This window comes from Gobius niger, assembly GCF_951799975.1.
Source record: "Gobius niger genome assembly, chromosome: 14".
NCBI lineage: Eukaryota > Metazoa > Chordata > Actinopteri > Gobiiformes > Gobiidae > Gobius > Gobius niger.
In genome coordinates this window covers 25,068,874-25,089,946 of record NC_136865.1, presented here as the reverse complement: position 1 = coordinate 25,089,946, position 21,073 = coordinate 25,068,874, and the positions used below count along the sequence as shown (strand labels likewise).

The following is a 21,073-nucleotide window of genomic DNA, read 5'->3' as shown; positions in this document are numbered from 1 at the left end:
TTCTTGTTGTCAGATTAAACTGCTGACTCAAATGTTTATACTTACCCTGGTCAATCTAAATAAGCACTAAGCATGCAACAAGCAGTAAAAAGCACATAGAGTAAACTGAAGTGCATCTAAAAATAGGAATATTTCAAAATCGATCCTTGCAATGAACTTTTTCACTATATTCCAGTTTTCAGATGCACTTGTATAATTGAAAAACACATAAAGGAAAAGAAGGAAAGAAAACAAGTCGGCTATAAAATACGGTAAGAGAGTAAAGCAAGCACCACTTACCGTTCAGGACTGTCCCAAGACACACACACATTTGGGCCAGTGTTTGGCTCGAGCGACAGGTGAGTAGTTGGTTGTTAGCACTCAACATGCCACTCTCCGCTCTGCACAGCCTGACTTACCCTCTCTACCTACTAAACTTGATAATTACACCTACAAGTTTTGTCAATATAATGTGACTGACTCCTAGGACAACTATCTTTTGCCTTTCTGTCCACTTCTTTGTGAGAGATTGGCGTCGGCACCGCTCTTCTGGCAGCTGTTAGTGATTTTCAAGCAGAATGCTGGTTTAAAGTGTCACACAGTAAAAGTCAATGCATTAGGAAAAAAACGGACATTTTGCGCACACGACACACATAGTTTGGTGATCTGGACACAACATGCTCAAATGGTGAAGTTTTGCAAAGCTGGCCTTTGGTGCACCAAAACTGAACCAATAATTAAGACTGTTGTCATTCATGTTCGTTACCTTTGGATAGCATCGGCGGAAAAACACAGATATGACAGACAATATATAGATCTGTTCTGCAGTATTGGTCAAGCGGCTTTTGAATGCAGTGAAAAGAAATAATAAATAAATGTAAAAATGTAAATGTAACACTTAACATAATATTGTGGACCATTCATGTAGTAAAAGAGAAATGCTTTAAATGCAATCAAAATATCCACTATAAGAACTGCACTTTGTATTGAATAATGGAAAACCAATTACACAATATTAAGGAAAAAAAAAGTGAATATGACTATAGGAGGGGCAATAAATAAATATTATTCATTTTGCCATTGTTACATATCTATACAATTATGTAAGAAAACACAAAACGATGGTATAACTTAAAATGGCAACTAGGAACTACATTGCTGAGGCTAACTGCTAGCATGACTGTAGCAGCAGTGCTCTACTGCGGCACCCCTAGGGCCAAATATTAGCCACGTTAGCAGTTTAGCATTCATGGTGATGACATGATGATAAAATGTGGTGAGGATGGAGTTATAGCTGTTTCAAAAGGTGGATGTGAGATGGACACACCATGCTTAACCCAGTCCAGACGTTGCATTCAGAGAAAACAAAACAAACAAAAAACACTAAACTTCTGTTACCCGGTTCTTATTTAGCCCTTGTAAAAAAAAATTGTCCTGATTTGGATTCAAAACAAAAACATAAGTTTGTCATCTGACTGAATGCATGTCTGAAAAGGGTTGGTGCTCATAAACTAATTGTCAGATACGTGAATTGTGTTGTGACATTATGAAAACAAAACATGCTGTAGAACACACAGGAGCTGCCCACACACATCGCGCTTTTAGCTCGCAAGCAGTTTTGCAACATTATACCACCGTAACCTTTTCTCACAATGGGCCTCAACAATGCCATAACCTTTTGTTAAGCACCTCTTTAGTTCTTTGAACCTCGTTACCTTTCTCTCCTCCTCTTTGGCCAGCTGCTGCTCCAGCTGTTGCAGTTGTTGGTTGGAGCTGGCGCAGAGCTGGCTGTAGGTGGCCTTCAGGTCCGTGAGCTGAGCCTCCACACGAGTTCGCTCCTCAGGGGATAATCTGCAGACCGGGGGAAAGGCAAGACATGAAAAGACATGGTAATAACTACAGAAATGGCTTATGACGTCATTAACCTGTTACTATCTGCCCCGAACAGGGAGTTTGGATTAGGTTTAGGGTCAGGGGGTTCGGGTTATGATTTGGGTTAGAAACAGTAAATGTGATTCAAGTTGTGCTTCACTCACACAGATCTTACACATAGTTTTAGAAACTGGAAGGTCTTGGCTTTCAAATGAGGTATCACACTGGCATAGGCTGTAAACTCTCCTGTCAATACGCTTTGACATTCGGATATGAATAATTGCTAACTCTAACCCCTAAACCTAACCCTGAGCTGGCAGGTAACAGGAAAAAAATAGGAAAAAAGAACTGGACAAAGGTGCTGTTTGGTGTTTGGGGAACTAAGACTCAAAAAAAAAAAAAAAACATGCTGGTGTCTGAATTTACTATGTTTATGTAACAAACCCTTATTGACCAGGAAACTTCAAATGGGATTCAGAATTTCTTAAGGGGAGTCTTGTCACCAGATGTGATTCTTTTGTATGTTTTTACCATGTGCACAATGGTAAAATATATTGCTTCGAACTGTAAACCTTAAAATCACGGGGTAACTGACTCCATAACTGCGCCCCTGCTGCTCAATGCATTTGTATTGTATTCATCTAAGAAGACATACTTGCTGGCTTGTTTTGACATCAGGAAAACTTCTGTGCTACGAATGGCTTCAGCGACATCATCCTTTTTGGACGCAAGTTGTTCAGTGATGGCCTTTGAAGAAATAAATATAAGAGTTTATTTTTGTGTTATTATTATTATCAACAATTCCCACAGATAGGGTGATTATATTAAACCTGTTGAGCAGCGAGAGAGGATTCTGCGTTGGGGCCTCCCGCTCGACCCTGCAGCCCTTTGACCCATCCCAGAAGATCAGACACCTGCCCCACTCTGGCCTGCTTCTCCTCCTCCACCTCTTTCTGCACACATCCAAGTAGAAATGAAGCTTTATAATGAATATGAACAATGTATTGAAGCTTTAGTTGAAAACACACACACACCTCCTCCTCCTCAAGCCTCCTCAGAGCGTCGCTGATGTACTTGACGTGTTGAGTCGTTAAAGTGACCAAGGCTGTGTAACGTGTGCGCAGGTCCATGAACTGCAAAAAGACAAATAATAACTTTAATTATATGGCTATGAAAAGCACAAGCAACAGAGAAGGCATTGTATAAAAACGAGGGAAAATCCACTGTCTTTTGTCCCATTGGCAGCAGATAATGCCAAGCCCCTGGGTTTATGGGCACCTTAATAATAAAACTCTTTGAAGATAAAAGCACTGAGGACATGGTTTGATATTCACCTCCTGAGTGATGGCGTCCGATGAGGAGTGCAACCTCCTCCTTTTGGCGGACGATTTATGAGTGGACTCTACAAAGGCTCTGTACGTCATCAGCTGAAGTTCGTAATCCTTGGAGACAAAAAAACCCATCAGATTGTCTTAAAAACAAACATTTAAACAGTGAAGAAAGTAAACATTAGGCGCATTACCTTCACAGCTGTACAATACTGTTTGGAGTGAGTCTGGCAGTCGTCCAGTTTGGTCTGGTTCTTTTCAATTTCAGCTACTAACGCCTAGAGGAGAATGATAGAATTAATGCAACACTCTCAAGGAAAAGCTATTGTGAAGTTAAAGGGACTATACTGAGTTTAAAAATGCTAAAATTATGTATTTTCCTCCCCCTACATTTTCCAGCAATGTTCTGATGTGTAGAATGAGCCTGTTCACCACAACTGCCTCTAAAATCCTGCACTGTGTCCGAGGTGTCGTCATGCACACGCTTAACCTGCAGTTACACCGAAGACCTGAGGTGGCAGCAGTGAGTATAAAATGACCAGCTTGCATCTAGTCCCTTTAAGGCTGCGTAGACGTAAAATTAACACTTTTTATTTGCCATAAAGGACTATAGTTTAACGCTTTAGACTCATATTGCTTTTATAAAAGGGAACCTGCAGTTATGCGGAAAACCTGAGGTGGCAGTAGTGAGTATAAAAATGACCAACGTGTATGAGCCCTTTAAATAAGACGCGATATAAATCTGATATGGTAGCCGATGGTAGAGTGATCTCTTGGTTTTGCGCTCACCGTCTGCTGGGCCAGTTGTTCAGACAGAGCTTTGCTGTCAGTCTGTCCGGGCTGAGTGTTTTCTTGTCGTTCTGTCGTTTGTTCGATCCACTTGATCAAAGCCGCGTGTCCGTCTCGGTACAGCTGCAGGGACGAGCCCAGAGCCTCTAGGTCTGTTTGTCTGAAAAGCAAAATGCATTTAGATTACATTTTACAGTCCATATACAAGTGTGTACATCATAGTAGAATATGTTTGAAAACCTATATTATACTATTATGATGAAGAGGCACCAATGACTCTTATAGAAATTATTGAGGTTCATCACAGTAGATTAAATCAATGCATTGGATTTTCTCGATATTTGCACTATCATTTTCATACAGAACAACAAACTTTGTACTTTCCAATGAACCGGATTGGTTCCTGCCCACACAAAACCATAAAATATTTAGTTACAACTTTGAAGAGAGAACAAGAGCGATTCAGCCGGATATCATTTACAACACCGCTGCCATAATGTGATCATGACTCATCAGTCAATCATTAACTTAAAATCTCGGTGTGATCAAAGGAAAAGAAAGTTCTGAGACATCAAGAAACGAAGCAGCGATGGAGGCACGTAGACAAAACCGCCGTCAAATTAGTTAAAAGTATAGTTTTTTGGAAAGCAATGCTACAATCAAAATGGCGTCTGCTGCTTCTGAAGACTTTTTGACATGTGCAATGTGCTTGGAGACTTTCAAAGACCCCGTGTCTTTGAGCTGCCACCATAGTTTCTGCTACAACTGTCTAACAAACTTTTGGGAACAAAGGGAAACCAAGACTTGTCCTGTTTGCAAGAGGAGGTCGTCTAAGGAGCTGTTATGGGTAAACTTTGCTTTAAATGAATTGTCCGTTTCATTTCGCGAGGAGCAGAAAGCTACGACACAGGGAGAGGATGAAGTGGTTGGAACATCCCGATGAGAAGCCCGTTTTGTAAAGATGAAGGAACATTAAAATGTCTAAAGGAGAAGAGAGAGGAGGTGATCGAGGAGGAGAAAGTTTATGAAGAAATAAAGCAGCACTCAGAGAGACAAGAGAAGGAGTGTGAACGCCAGCCGGCTGCAGCAGTTTATGGCAAACGAAAAGGAGAAGGTGCTGTCCCAGGTGAGAGAAGAGCAGCAAAGACGGGACCGGATCGTAGGACCGGAGCTGGAGAGGGTCAGAGGGCAGCTGTCCTCACTGTCCCAAAGAATGAAGGCCCTGGAGAGACAACTGCAGAGAGGCACAGGCGCCTTTCTAACTCACTACAGCCGCACTCAGAGGCACGCCAAGATACCACGCCAAGATACCACAGGCTCCATGACAGGTGGGTACAACTGCTCATAGATGTTATCAAATACTTGTGTGTATAAGTTTTAAATTCATGGAAATCCAAATGAAGGTTAACCAAGGATTGAACACAGTGTCTATGGGCAAAGCTGCACAATGTTTTCCAAAGGTTTTAATATTTCTGACTTCACCCACAGCTCCCACCACCAGGACTGCCGAGATAAGTCGCCGAGATCTTGGGAAACCTTGGATTCAGGGTCTGGGAAAGGATGAGGAGGGTGGTCCAACACACCCCTGTCATTTTAGACCCAAATACAGCCAACAGAAGGCTCATCCGGTCTGAGGATCTGACCAGCATATCACTGGGCGAGGCTGTGAATCCCCACCATCAGCCCCTCCAACCACCACCATCACCAGAGGCAGGTGGAACTCAGTTACAACAACTTTTTGAAGAAATTGTACTTCTTAGAATAGTCTTTTCATACGGTATCTTTTACTTCTACTTGAGTGGAATTATAATGATGTATCTGTACTCTTACTTGAGTAAAACTAATTGTTACTCTTTCCAATGTGAGAAAAAAAAAAGTAGTTTATCACCTTGTTCTTTAGAATTATAGGTTTTCTGTATTTTTCTCTGCCATTTCCCAGGATTTTTCTTTGTAAATGTCCTGATTTCCACATGATTTATGTTTTGCTTCACACAATTTATGGTGACTTTGAAAATAAATTTACAGATAGTTAATTGTCTTGATGTGTTGATGGGATTATAAAAAATTAAATGAAGAAATGAATGTCAGTTTCAATCTTTGAATAAATTGTATGCAATCACGCTTGTGTAGTATTGTTGGGGTATTGGTTGATTTAAAATGTGCTTAACTTTTTTTGGTAAAGGGATCTATTACAGTGTCACCTTAAGGGATGATGATGATGATGATGATACCACCAGGTGTAAATCAGATCTACAACTGGCTTAAACTGGGCTAAACTAAGCACTTCTGAACAAGGCTCAAAACAAAAAAATAACTAAGATTAATCTAATTTGATTCAAAACACGGACAAAAGTAGATAAATCAGTTTAGCGTCGCCCCTGGGCACTTTCTCATTCCCAAATTTAAACATGTTTTCATCATAGCTTTATTAACGTGCTCACCTGGTCTCGATCTGCCTCTTGACGCCGGTCCATCTCTCACTCATCTGGTTGGCCTTGTCCTGGTACCGGTCGAGTTCGGGGCTGCGTTCCGGGTGGATCTTGCTCAGCTGGGACCCCGCCTCTTTGGCCCGGACCACCTCGGACTGGAGAGACAGGAGAATGCCCTCCTGGTCTGAAACTTCCGCCTGCCATACCTACAGAGAAAGAAAGAAAGAAAATACACTTCAACACTATAGTAAAGACATGAGAATTAAAATCTAAAAAAAACATCGAAAAGCTAGGTTTTTAGTATAATTTGAGTCATTATTTTGTATTTTACTTGCTCACTTAACATGATTCAATGCCATAACTTACATGAAGCAGCTCCCTGAGGTTTTTAAGCGCGGCCGTATCAGGAGGAACGATGTCTTCTTCACTCAGGCGGCTCTCGTACTTCTTCACCTGGCTCTCCGCTTCATCCAGGCTCCGTATTAAAACGTCAACAGTCTTTAACCTACAGCGGGAATATATTATCACCATTAAGTGAGGTAATTATATATCAAGAGGCAGGAGATTTTGATGTCTGGCAGTGAAATAGTGAGTCATAGTTACAGGATACATTAATCAGTATATATAATACATTTCGCCTAAAAGGAGTTTTAAGGGGATTCTATGGAGAATATGAGAAAGGCAATCAAGCACCAAACAGTCTCCAAAAAGCAGTTCTTGTCAGTGTTCCAAGTTTGCAGTAGCCAGTATCTATAAATAGCATAAAGGAAGGAACAATGGGGGAAACTAACAGATGAGAGAACAGACCCTGCAAGACTACGCATTGCATCCTATTTTGTTCCGTTTGGGGCTGACTGAATGATATGCAAGTGGCTGTAATGTTTCGCCTGATGTTCCATGTCAAATAACACAAGAATGAATTGGTGAAGGAGACAAAGGCGTTACTCACTTTTGCAGGAAGACGGTGGAGAGGTTGTGCAGCTTGTCTGTCTTCTCTACGGCATAGTTGAGCTCGGAGCGGAGGGCGGGGATGCTGGAGGACGAGGGTTTTTCTTCAAAGAAACGAATGCAGCGCCGAGACACGTCGCCCAGGCTGGAGCGCAGGCCGTCCAACTCACACTGCAGTTTCTGGAGAAGGCAATGACGGACAATTGGTCTATTGTATTAAACATAGGAAATGATGATGATAAAGGGACATTGACCATATTGAAGGAACGCTATTCTACTTCTAAAAGCTGTAGTTAAAATGTTATGGATCTTTCTATTATTCGATACAGAATAATGAAGGATTTCTTGTGGGTTATTTCTGAATAGTGAATAAATTGGCCTTTCCATTAACTATTACTATTAAACATGTGTCTCAAAGTCATGGGAATTTAGCCGCTGTGGTCAAGCTGTAATTATTGCCGTTGGCCTGCAGATGGCGCCTCACCTCCTGCTCTGCGATCTGGACTGTGTTGTCGCCCTGGTCTGTGGACAGGAGACCTGGGAGAGGGGTCTGGATGCCCCTCATCAGCCTCTGCTCTGCATCGTTCAGACGCAGGGTGATGTTCTGCAGCTCTGAGAGGTACGAGCGGGACACAGACTCATCCTTCTCCGCTGCAAAGAGAAAGACAGTACATTTACTAAAGGAGTATGTATAACGATAAAGCATAAGTTTGTAAGCAGTAGTGGTGAGACTTTGAGGGTCCTTCATAGCCCAATTTCCCCCATAATAGTGCAAAAAAAAAGGCAGAAAAAGTAAGACATTTTTGCGTCCAAGAAACAGCTAGCTGGATATTACATTAGTGCACATTTGGACTGGTCCCGTGTTCCTCACCTGTCTCCATGTTGAGCAGCAGGTCCTTGCAGTGCTGCTGAGCCTGTAGGACGTCCCGCTCCAGCTCCTGCCTCTCGGTCGCCGTGAACAGAGCGCTCTCTTTACTGTCGCTCACGAAGTCCGACCAGTGCGACTCGAGATGGTCCAAGATCTGCTGCCGCTCCGAGGGGGACTGACAGCGCACCTGAAGCGAGAGGTTAGAGATTGGAACGTTTAAGTATTTTGCAAAGAAGCTGTCTGAAATGGGGTATTTGTTATGGAATGCAGTATAACAAGAAACCTATGTTATTATTACTAAAAGAGAACAAAATCAAATGTGTGGACTGACTGTGTCTAAAGTCCATCCGGAGACCGTTCTGACGTCTTTGAGCAGATAATTCCATGAAACCACACTCTTCATGTTCACGTGGAGCTGGTGCCACAGCGACATCACCTTCTGATACAACTGCTCCGCCCTGTAGAGACAAACCCAAAAGCATTACAGCAATTTAATGTCTCTGTGTAACCAAATTTAACATTACATTAAAGGCCCTATAAGTTAGTTGTGGTTCAAACTTATCCCTATTTTTTCTAATGCATTCCTAAAATCCCATATTCTGCACAGGAATGAAGTTATGCGCATGTGTTTGTAGAACAGAAGAGCCAGAGTGACCGTTAACAACACTAGCCTCCACCAGGCTAATTGTTTTTAGCATTATCGCTACTTTTGGGTAAATTAATGCTCAAAATACACTGCAGATGCTTTGCAGAAATGAGCAGTAATGTAATTTTCCTCACAAATGTCTAGAACACTGTATGCTGCCAGGGACCAACACGGTATTCACTCACTTTCACCACAAGTAGAAAAACTAGGTGTAGCCCCTTAAAAATCTTGACAGCTGTGAACGAATAATCACCAATCTGTCAAAGTGATTCACATGTTTTATGAGTCTGTTCTGTTCATCTTTATCGCCCAATAAAGCATCAATATATAACATTCTATTACTTATGAGACAAACACTAGCACATTCACAACAGATAGCGCTGTTATTACCAAAAATATTAAAATATTCAGTTATGAAAATTCCTGTGGATCTCATTGTTTTAAACGCACACCTTTTGCATTCAATTTACGGTCACTATTTTTGGGTTTATCCAATGTTACAAAGCCATATACTGTGTGTCGTCAAGTTTTGTCTTTCAGAGGGCAATGTTTGGTTCCCCTCATTTTAACAATGTAATGTTTATTCACAGAGCACATTTACCCAGCAACATTGAAATTACAAGCTAAAGCAACCAATAGATACAGATGGCATCTCGTCATAGAAGGGGCGGGGCTTCGCTGAGGGGGAAAACAGAAACTCAAATTTCTTTTTTCACTTTTTAGCCATTTTCTGGTTTATTTATCAGACATAAATAAAGTCAAGTGTAAATCAGGCCCATATGGATATTTTCTCACAGCAGATTGTTCAGTAGTAGTGAAAGAAAAACGGCAGCTGTAGCTAGCGCTAGCTAACCGCACTAGCTAACCGCATTAGCCCGATGCTAAGATGAAGCATCATGTTAGCATTCGCCTTTATTTATGTATTTATCGGCTGTTGAACCACTTTGCTCCTCTCCATGTCTTTGTTTCTTTAGCCTATGTAGTAGAAAACTATATTCATAATTCAACGCTTGTTAAAAGTAGTTTTTGAATAATTAGAGAAAGTTTAGATTCTTCTCCAAATTGTTTTCCCCCTTAGCTGTTTTCAAACATGACCATATATGGGCGATTCCAGAGATGTTGTCTGTATCTATACCAAATATTGGCACATTTAATTTTTATGTAACTGATATCGCGACACAGAAAATGCAGAGGACATGTGAACAACCAGGTATAATTTTTGTCTCTTCTTGTCCAAGCCGTGCCCCTCACCTGCCGGCCGTGTCCATGGCGTCCTGGTTCGGAGGCGGGATGGTGAAACACACTGACGGGACCATGGCCTCGTTCCCCGTGGGGCTGATCACTTTCCACTTGGTCCGGTGAGAGTTGTCCTCCAAAACGCACTCCTCGCCGCTGTTTATGGTGATCTGAGGGGGGGGGCGGGTGGAGCACCAAGGATGGAGGGCACAGGGGCAGAGAGAGGAGAGAGGCAGGGGCAGGACAAGATGGAGCATGAGGATAAATTAGGCGAAGAAGAGAGAGAGGAGTGTTACAGCGGATGGATTAGGAGTAGATTTACGGGAGAGGATGTCAAAGAAAATGAATCGTAGGTTGTAGATGATCATTGCGTGTAGATAAAGATGGGTGGGTGATTAAAATTAAAAAAGCAAGATGAGGGGGAAACAAAAAGACAGAAAAAAGATAAAACAAGTAAATTAAAATCCAATAGCAACAGATATAACAAAAATGCAAAATGCTCATGGATTCTATGAAGGCATTACGCAACTTAAATATTAATATGATGTTAACTCAAATAAAACTGCTTTGCGCGGCACAAGTTTGTTTAGCAAAAGCAGCAAATTCCTTTAGTGCCTCCCTGAGTTTTGAATGAGCCGCATAAAGTCACTTAATAAGCATCAACAAGGGGGTAATTCTGAAGCGACGATGTTAAAATCCCAGCTTCGGGGAGAGCGCATATGATTACAAGTTTGCGAAGCTTTTAAAAATAAATATTGTGTTGGAGAGTTTAGCTGCACATGGATAACTAAAGCAGCAGAACACCAAGCCGCCCTCTCTCACCCCTCACTACACACACGGCAATACGTAAAACACTGTAACATACACGACAGGTACAGGGAAGCTCGCGGCTGAATGACCTCCTTCTGCCCCTATACATCTGCTGATTTCATTCTTTCATTGTTGACTATTTGATCAATACATTGAGTTTTCTTTCTCAAAATATGATGATCTGGCACTTTCCCATATTATGCCACTTTTTAGGTAAAAAAAAACACCTTTGGCACCAAAAGGCACCTCCGCTTTCCCTCACAGTGGCCTCTATGACGCTCCAGAAACAATTGTTTTGAGGGGTTCGTCCAAGAAACTGGCCAGAAAACCCTAAAAAAACATTTGATTCTGGAGCATCATTGAGGCCACTGTGAGGGAAAGCAGAGGTGCCACAATGCCACAGAGTCATTAAAAGGTCAAATACACGAATACAAATATAAAGTCTTTTTTTTGCCACATAAAAAGTTACATAGTGCACCTTTAAAGAGAGAGACCACGACAATAGACAATTGCGAGGAAATTATATTGTGAAATGTTTTTTGGCGGCAGCGGCTCCAAAGACATTTTCTCTTCTCTTTTTCTCAGGACATGTTTAAATCCCAACCAAATGCAGTATTTTCATGTGCATTATGAGCATGTAAACAATGAAAGAAAGAGGCCACACGGACCACACCTCCAACACTTTCATACCGGTCTGCGACAAGTATGTTACACACAGCCTAAAGCTCTAGTCCTGGTCATGTACATTGGCTTTGTAGAGCAGTAGGTTAAGTACATTAAACATTAGATTTTTTTAAAGTCAATAAGCAGTGTTTCTATTGTTGGATTCATTTTCATTGGGTTTTCTTGATCCATCGTGTTCACTTTAGGCCTACATGAAGTTGAACTAGGAGTAGGGGACATTGAATTATCAATTTGAATACACACTTTAGTTCAGGCTACTGACATCATTTGGGATCTAGTCATGTCCTGTGGCCAAAAAACAGAATGTCAAGACCTGCATATCACCCATACCATAGTTTTAAAAACATTAACAATAACTAAAAGAAAAGCAGAGGATCCGAGGCATTCTGATTAATAAAAGTCCTGTATTATGATGGGATGCAGCCTAAGACGCACGTACGTTATCTCCTCCTCATTAACAACAACTAATATGCAAGTTCATAACAACCTGTGACACAATGGGTTTTCTCAAACTATTCTATGAAAACTGGTGTGATCCTATTGTTTCCTCAATTATTCCCACCCACAATGAAGAGCAAAGTCTTCTCTACTCACCTCCCCGGTCAAAGCTTATAATATTATTCCCTGTGGACATGACCATGCACTGCTTTTGTGCTTTTAATTGACCAGTGCATGTGAAACCAGCAGACATCTATAGGGGCAGTACAGTACAGTGTGTGCAGAGTGAGAGCCGGAGGCGAGAGAGGCAGAACATAGGCAGCTATACCTGAACGTTTGTCTTGCCAGCCCGGCCGACAGACGAGGGGGAAAGTGTCGGGGAACGGGGGGAGAGGTGAACGGATGAAGCAAAAACAAGATGGAGGAGGATTGGAGAGAGGGAAAGAGAAGGGGAGTGAAGGAGAGAGAGATTTAAAGTTACAAAAGCTACAGTGCAGAGTGTGTGATTTCTAAACTCAAAAGTCTGGTTGAACAGCGGAGGGGAGACTTCTAATGTATAATGGATGAGCTTTTAGACCAGACCGAGAGAGCCCTGCATAAAAGTATAGCATGAATAGAAAGATGCACTTCAGGAGAGTTACTTTAAAGGCTATTTTTGGTGTGTCCACATGAATTTGTAAAGCGGTCTGGACAGGGGACACGTGCCAAGAGGTTGGAAAGTGCAAGAACTATCTGAACAAAGAAAATAAACCGACTTGGCTGAACTTTCAATAAGTTAGAAATTGCATATGTTCAAAGATTCAGTTTTTTGGAATGCAAAAAACAATATAGCAAAAAGAAGACCACCAGCCTAAACTGCAAACTAGTGTCTATTGAAATCAGGGGACAGGTCATCAACACAGAAAGGCAACATAGTTATTGTGGAAGAGGTTTGGAGAGGAAGTAGGGGTGTCTTTGAAGGTAAGTAGTTATATAAAGGCTGGTTAAGGGTGCACTGGCTTCAATGGGCCTCTATATAGACTAATGTGTCTGGATCGTGTGCCGTTACTATGCGTGTGATGTACCTCTATCTGTCTGTAGTCACATATGGCTTTGATGGGGGTGGTGGTGGATCCCAGGGGCGTCTCCGCACTCCGGGGTCTGAGCTGGACCACAGTCTTGGCCCGTCCCACCAGACTGGCCACCGTGCTCCGGTACTCGATCAGCTGCTCCTTCTCCTCCTGGACAGAGAGGGGAAATAACATTGGTGGCATGTTTGAGAAGCTGTTTTACTATCTAGTTTCTGGGACTCAAAAGGGCGTGTAGAATAATGTCAAAGCATAGGCCGTGCTCTTGGTCTTCACTACATTCCAACTGCTTTTCAACTCCAATGGTATTCAAGGTTGCTTGGCGGAGGGCAGATTTTCTTCATTTTCAAAAGATGGACATCCCATTTTAGGCCGAAGTGACGCCTCACTTTCTACCAATGAGTACATCATATATGGCCTACATGGGTGTTCTGCTAAAAAGTTTAGTATTTATCACATTTCTAAAGCCTTTTAACAGGCATTTGATCCCTGATTTGTGTAACAATATTCATCAAAATCCTCTTGAGTCAGGTCAGAAATTATAATATTTGAGCAAAATAAATGGTCTAAAATCATCAAATATGACTGAGTAAGGACTACAGGTGAATTAAACACTCACATTTCAGTTAATTTGTTTGAAATAAATACTTATTAGCAATTATTTCATTTATATTCATGTTTTGATCATTTGTGGGGGCCTCATTTTTGGGCGGGGTGTGGCCCAACTACAGCACATGCAGGTTGGGAACCACCGCCTTACATAACAAAAGCAGAAAACATTTCTGACAAGGACAAAAACCAAGGCAATGTGTTGAAGCTGTGTTACTTTTTCAAAATTTCACCCAATACGGGTAGAGAGCATTTTTGATATTCAATGCAGTCATCATTTTGATTGAGTGAGTTAATAGTCAGTCGGCACTAAGGTGATGCTCTGCTTTACAAAAAACAAGAATACTCTGGAAAAATCCATGTTAAGGGGGGGACAAATGATCTGCTCACACTAAAATTAAGCCTCATCTTAGCCATAATCCGCCAAACTACAAAAATTAACTATGACTTTGGAGGCAATATGGACATGAATATGAATTTGAGAGCAACAGCAGCCAATGAGAGCATAAAAAGATGAAGTAATGAAGTAATGGAGTGGAAAATTAAAGTGTGTAGACCCAGAAAGGAAGTGAAAAAACCTAAACTTGTTTGTACCACAACAAAGCCATTTTAGGTAATTAGACAGCAAAAGCGAACTCCCAAAGTGGCTGTGTATTGTTATCCCGCTTCACTTTACATGTGTGTCTGTTTATTGGCCTTGTAAAGCTGCTTGTTGTTTGTCCTGTGGAGCACGACCCTCAGCGGCGCCACCATCTGTTTGAAGTCAGGTGCGCGTTAATGCGGCAGTGAACAAATGGCCCAAAGGGGGATGAATCAGCTCACACTTCACTGCTCCACGTTATGAGAGGGGCAACAGCGGCTTGGGGCGGGAGGGCTAAAGCACTGGTAACGCAAACGCTTTCACACTTGTAGACGGTCTGCGGAGCTGCTAAAGGATGGAGTGAAGTCATACTGTTTGTGTTAAGAGAATGAGTCATTGTTGGGCATAATTACAGTGTACACATGTAGAGGGCAGCGCTGTTTGTAAACCTGCAAAGTAAAGGCCACGAAAGGCATAATCTTGAGCAATCTTTCCCTTTCAATGTTATTAGGCAATAGATAGAATAGAGGAATTGGGAGCGACACTACTGCATGTATTTATTTTTATTCTTAATGCAATAGCAATATGAGAAGTCACTAACATCACTGCAACAATGAAGGATGGATCACATTTTTAAAGGGATAGGTATGATGCTTAATCAACTTTTTGGGGTTTTCTATCATGTTACAAAGGTATTCCCAAATCAAAATCGTATTCAAAGTTGTGTTTTTAGTCATTCTAATCTTTGAATTGTTGCTGAAGTAAATATTACACAAAAATGTCATAGTGGCCTCTTATTGTAATATTGTAGTGAAGCTTAAATTGTTGACTGGACTGGGTTAGGTGGAGTTGTGGACATTTTGCTTCTTTTCACAGACGCTTCTCCTTAGCTCTTGTGATCAGAATGTGACTGCAAGAAGAAGCTTCTGTGAATGGAAGCAAAACTTCCTCAACTCAACCTAACCAAGTCCAGTCGATGATTTCAAGCAGTACTGAGTAACTCTTGCCCCTAGAGGCCATAAGCGCAACTGCAGGTGTCATAGCAAGTTGCGATTTTTTAACTTATTAATTGTCTTGGAGAGTAAATACTACGCTGACAGAAAAGGTGAAGGGAGAGAGGGATATTGTACATCCAATTATTAACTGGAAATTTTTTTTTTCACACAAACTTGGCTGTAAATACTGTTTAAAGTGACGCTAGCCCACAGTTAGCTTTGCCCGTTAGCCTGTTAGCTTCTTCTTCGTGATTCCATTAGTGTGTATTGCTTTCTCCGGACCGGGGGCAGTCAAGTTGCAAATATGGTTTTCTGGCCAGAGACACCAGGGGGAGATGAAAGACCCTCCAATCATCCCATTAACACTTATATTACCCCCACAGGGACTACGGAAAGGATTTATTAAGGTAAACACGTTACTTAGTACTGCTTTAAGCTTCACTACGACGAATACTTCCTGGACGAGAGAGAGCCTTCACAAACATATCCTAATGTAATAGCAAAGATGAGCGGCCACAAATTTAACAGCACCAATGAATGCTAATCTTGTTGTTATAGTGTTTTCTCATGTTATTTTACTTCACCCATTTCATGTACAGCACTTTGAATTTTTCATCCGTGAACTTACTAACTTTTTTGTTTTCTACAGAGTTACAATGTTGTCCCCAAGTCAAAATCATACTCAGAGTTTGGTTTTGAGTCATTCTTTACCTCTGAATAGTTGCTGTGGTAAACACTATACTAAAAAGTCATAGTTTTCTTTTACATCACCACCAGGTTTCAAAATAGCTGCACCTGCTTCTGACGAGCTCCCATTTAAAAACATCCGCGAGAGCATCACAAAGCAATACGCTACTATAGTACCTTCTAATACTAGACTGATATTTATAGAACTTAAATATATAAATCCATTCACAAAACTAGAGTATCTCCTGAGAGAGAGATGAAACCATAAATTACCATAGAGTCCTGCAGGAGATCCTCCAGTTTGCTGAGTCTGCTGTTCTTTTCGCACGTGTACTGTCTCTTAATCGTGTCTTGGAGCTGGCGCAGGTACGACTCGCAGTCCCGAGCGTCACCCATGAACTGGAGAAAGAGGTAATAAGTTTAGAAATTTAAAAATAAATGTGTAAAGCAACATTGTCAAGTATAGTAGTCACCTGGAAGTACGCTGTGTTGTCCTTGAGATGTCGCTCCACACAGAGGCACAGTTGGTTCACCCACTGCCACTGGGTTTGGAGAGCAGCGCTGTAGGCCTGGAGATGGAGACGAGTGTGGGCATGAGACAGGGCTGCTCAATTCATCGCAATCTCACTAACAATGTGAATGGTTGCAAGTGGCAAATCACAAAAAAAACGCCATTGATTTATACAGTATATTATCCAAGATATCTTGCTTTGCATAAAACCTGCTTGTCCTGAAGTTTAAAGGGATATTTCAGGATTCATTTCCTAGTTATCCAGAGTGTTGCTGATTTCTGGAGATTTTTTTTTTTTTTCATGCAGTTCTTATATTTGAAGAGTTATGTGGCGCTAGGCTAATGCAAGGCTATAGCGCATTTCTATATTATCAGCTAGCCTACATTAAAAACAGTCTGACCCGCTCCACAGTGCACCTGAGGCAAATCACTTATAACACCAGACTAACCATATAAATGTCTGTGTCAATAGAATACCTTTTGGAATATAACTGACCTTGCATCACATGAATGATCGCATTTTGAGGGACTATTTTCTAGCAGATCACTCCGCTGCTGCGTAGCTTATACAACCACGAAGCTGATGCTGCTCAAATATAAGTTATTTTAAATGCAAAATGGTTAAAATGACTCTATCGACACAGATATTTATATGGTTAGTCTGGTGTTATAAGTGATTTGCCTCAGGTGCACTGTGGAGCGGGTCAGACTGTTTTTAATGCAGGCTAGCTGATATCATAGAAATGCGCTAGCCTTGCACTAGCCTAGCGCCACAAAACTCTTCAAATATAAGAACTGCATGAATTACAAAAAAAAAATCTCCAGAAATCACCAACACTCTGGATAACTAGGAAATGAGGCCCTATGTTAAAAATCCTATATTTAAGCCTCTTGCAGTTCATTCTATTTCTTACTGCTCTAAAATGTTGATGCCCCTAGATGATTTTTAATATATGCAGCTTGGATTGAATCTTGATTTTCAAATATGAATTGCAAATATCACTTTAATCCCTTCAATCATGCAGCCTAAGGGACGCACACATCATACAAAAAGGACGTCACTTGGTATAACTGTGATGGATGATGGATTGAAAATGGGCTTTTTATTTGTGCACAACACAGTGTGGATATTAGACTTCTTGCATGCTAAAGCTGTACCTCTACGGTCTGTTTGGCGGGATGGTTCTCCTGACACAGGCGTCCAGCCGTTTCCTGGAGAGACCGCATCACTTCCTGTTTCTCCTCCAGCTCCAGCCTCATTTCCTACAAACACAACAGGAAATGATACGGCGATTACCACAGGAATAACATGAATTTATTTACATTGAGCAAACAATGTGTTTTCAATTAAAGCGGGAATGTTTCCATTTCCAAAAGAAAAGGAGAGACTGCTACACAATCATGGTAAACCTCTGTTTTGCATCAGGCTTATACAATAACATGCGAGTTACCAGATGGCAGATGGTGACAAAAACAGACGAATTGAAAACACATTTATTTCAAACATTTGGTTTGATAGAGACATTTTTAATAATCCAATCTTATGTACTAAGGATAATAAGGTGAGTAAAGTTTTGGATGTGTATATGCTTCTATACTGCATTTATATATTCGTTTCGCGTTCTATGTCTGCATAATGTTGAAAAATGTATGAGATTAATAATTCTCGACATAGTTATTAACTTTGGTTCCTTAAGAGAAACGTTTCCTTTGGGAAATTAGTCTCTACATTTGAGCCACGCTTCAGTGTTGCTGAGGAAACCTGTCAGGAGCAGGCAGGAGCATCTGGCTGCCATCGATAGAGTGATCAGCCTCCACAGGAAATGATGTCAGCTCCACTTTCCCCACGACATATACAGGGGCTCGTCATATATTTGAATATCATGAAAAAGTGCATTTACTTCTGTTATTCAACTTAAAATGTGAAACTAATATATGATATAGACTCATGACATGCCCTTGTTTGTTATTATTTTGATGATTATGGCATACAGTCCAGTTTTAAAATATTCTAATTTTCTGAGATTTTTAATTTGGGATTTTTACAAGCTGTGAGCCCCCTCCTGGAACCACCACCTTAATGTGGTGGAGGGGTTTGAGCACCCGAATGATCCTGGGGGCTCTGTTGTCGGGGGCTTCGTGCCCCTGGTAGCGTCTCCCATGGCAAACAGGTCCTGGGTGATGGGTCAGACAAAGAGCGGTTCAGAAGCCCCTTATGAGAGACCAACAGGCCCGGTTAAAATCAAGAGGCCGTCCTTCTGTGGACCCACCACCTGCAGGAGGAGCCATAAGGGGCTGGTGCAATGTGATTTGGGCAGCTCCGGCAGCTGCCCCCACGACCCGGAAACGGACAAGTGGAAGAAAATGGATGGATGGATGGATGGACAAGCTGTGAGCCATAACAATCAAAACGATAACAAGGCTATGCATATCTCACTTTGCATGTAATGATTCAGAAGTAAATGCACTTTTTCAAGAGATTCTAATTATATGACGAGCACCTGTATGTATTATATAAGTTAATAAAATGTCTTTCGTACACTCTACTATACTTAAGGTTAGGATTAGGTTTAGGGATCGTTTAGTTTAAGCTGGTGTTGTCCTGCAGAGGTGATGACAGTTCCTGGAGCTCCACTGATCACGTGCCCCTCCCACCCAGGAAGCATTCAAACAGTGACATTGATGAAGTGTTTTCTGTATCATGTAATTTTTGTAATTGTTGGGAATAATAATCGTATTTCCATTAACTTCTTGACCCGATGTCTGGACTCACCGAGTACATCTCCATCTTGGCGCTCATGTTGGGGTTGTTGTGGCTCCAGTCGAAGGCCAGCTCCTCCTCTTCCCTCTCGTTGAGCCCGATCAGCTCGTCGGTGCAGTGTGACACGAAGCTGTGCAGACTCTCCAGGCTCCGCAGGCGCCACGACGACTGTTCCTACGGCAACCAACAACAACACACCATCAGGGGACGCTGCTGCTGCTCGAGTGTTCATTTCTCAATGAGGATGTAGGAGGGCACTTCACTGGACAATTCTAGCACAAATTAAAGTCCTACTGCGGAACATTCAAGGTTATGCTGCTGTGTCACAAGGGCAACTAAACTGTTTTTTCTCTTACTTTCCAAGCATATTTTTCAGATCTGTCCGCTAATGCATATTTCTTATCCAAGTTTGAAAGGAAAGAAAATCCAAAGAGAGCAGCAGATGAATAATTGTGTGAATTTAAATGAGAGCCCTGTCATGCTCTAATTGGATTAGATAAAACGGGGAATGAATGGGGCACAATGAAGAGACGCAGGCGACCAGGTGGCACTGACCAGGAGTTTGCAGTATTGGTGCTCCAGCTTAGCCAGGGTTTCGGAGTAACTGCTCTTGAAATTCGGCGACACTTTGGACTTTGGGAAGAAAGAAAAAAAAAGGTGGTTAGTGTAATGTTAATATATACAAGTGCATGAAAAATTAAATATTGTAGGAAAATCAAATGTAAGCGGCTCAAGGTTTATACAGTATAAAAGTTTTACAATGTTTTATTATGATGGGTTTTAATAAAATGTCAAACAACAGGTCATTTTGCAACATACTAATATCTATATACTGAGAAAACTTAATTTCACTCATTAAAGTCTCTTGTTTGTGACCGGTCTGTACCTCGTAGCTGCGTGCCTCCTGCAGACTGCTCATCAGCTCCTCCACTGCGTTGTGCATGGAGTTGTGCTCCTGAAGGTGTTTCTCCACTGACGGGAGGTCAGCGCCCCACTCCGCCTGTTCCAACAGGTCCTGAAATTAAAGTGAATGAGTACAGCACGTATTTAAGTAAGTCTTGACACTTACATTGGTTAAAATTCAGTTCAATCAGACTTTTTGTGCCATTTTTGAAAGTACAGAAAAAGGTAATAAGGAGGTCATTTTTCATCTGCCCATTTTTCGCCCAATTTCTCTATAAAAACTGTAAATATACAAAGAAAAGCTGTTAATAGTGGTAGGTTTTGTGACGTACTTGTGTCTCCTCGACCCATCCGAGCAGCTCGTAGATGAAGCGCAGACTGCCCTCGTCCTCTGACGACGACATGGCCACTAACTGAGACCGCGACATGGGTCTCCTGAGCAGAGCCGCGCCCATCATCCCCACGGCGCCCACGGCTCCCAGCAGCGTCTGCCCCAGAGAGAGGCCACCGTCCTGGGAGCGCTGGGTTAACTCTGCCCCTGTCCCGCTCAGGGCCTGGGTAAAGTGGCCCTTCCTGTAGAGACTGGAGCACTGCAGCCGGAGGGAGACCAGCTCCTCCTGCAGACACGAGACTCTGGAGAGGGACAGAGGCAGGTTTAGAGGCTTTAACTTTTACACATAGAGCCAGTATTATTTCTAGAAGGAAATAACAAACAACATCTTGCCAAATTGTGCAATTTCGTATATTCCGGAGTATAAGTCGCACCAGCCTTGGCAATGACTAGCGCATGGAGGCGTAACTGCACCATTGACAAGCCTCTCCTAGCAACACGTTGTTCAAGCACCTATTAGCAAACTCGTTCCTCTAGCTGTGGTCATCGAGCTTTAAGGCCACAATAAGCTTTTTTTGTTTTCTTCCTTGCAGCAAGAGTAA

At 41.8% G+C, this 21,073-nt stretch overlaps 1 protein-coding gene across 14 annotated transcripts in view; it reads right to left on the bottom strand.

Annotated features, from left to right (window-relative positions):
* Positions 1-21,073, bottom strand: part of macf1a (microtubule actin crosslinking factor 1a) — a 309,958-nt gene that overhangs the window by 112,367 nt on the left and 176,518 nt on the right. For all 14 annotated transcript variants that reach the window (XM_079570810.1, XM_079570811.1, XM_079570812.1 and 11 more), the window contains 22 exons: positions 20,473-20,773; positions 20,124-20,252; positions 19,793-19,870; positions 19,250-19,411; positions 17,635-17,739; positions 16,439-16,534; positions 16,239-16,364; positions 13,092-13,247; positions 10,111-10,265; positions 8,545-8,671; positions 8,217-8,400; positions 7,830-7,996; positions 7,347-7,525; positions 6,764-6,902; positions 6,410-6,603; positions 3,969-4,128; positions 3,374-3,457; positions 3,186-3,293; positions 2,886-2,984; positions 2,682-2,804; positions 2,507-2,598; positions 1,695-1,830 (listed from right to left, as the gene is read on the bottom strand). In XM_079570810.1, the coding sequence (XP_079426936.1) occupies positions 1,695-1,830; positions 2,507-2,598; positions 2,682-2,804; positions 2,886-2,984; positions 3,186-3,293; positions 3,374-3,457; positions 3,969-4,128; positions 6,410-6,603; positions 6,764-6,902; positions 7,347-7,525; positions 7,830-7,996; positions 8,217-8,400; positions 8,545-8,671; positions 10,111-10,265; positions 13,092-13,247; positions 16,239-16,364; positions 16,439-16,534; positions 17,635-17,739; positions 19,250-19,411; positions 19,793-19,870; positions 20,124-20,252; positions 20,473-20,773 (3,100 nt within the window). The remainder of the gene's footprint in view (positions 1-1,694; positions 1,831-2,506; positions 2,599-2,681; positions 2,805-2,885; positions 2,985-3,185; positions 3,294-3,373; positions 3,458-3,968; positions 4,129-6,409; positions 6,604-6,763; positions 6,903-7,346; positions 7,526-7,829; positions 7,997-8,216; positions 8,401-8,544; positions 8,672-10,110; positions 10,266-13,091; positions 13,248-16,238; positions 16,365-16,438; positions 16,535-17,634; positions 17,740-19,249; positions 19,412-19,792; positions 19,871-20,123; positions 20,253-20,472; positions 20,774-21,073) is intronic.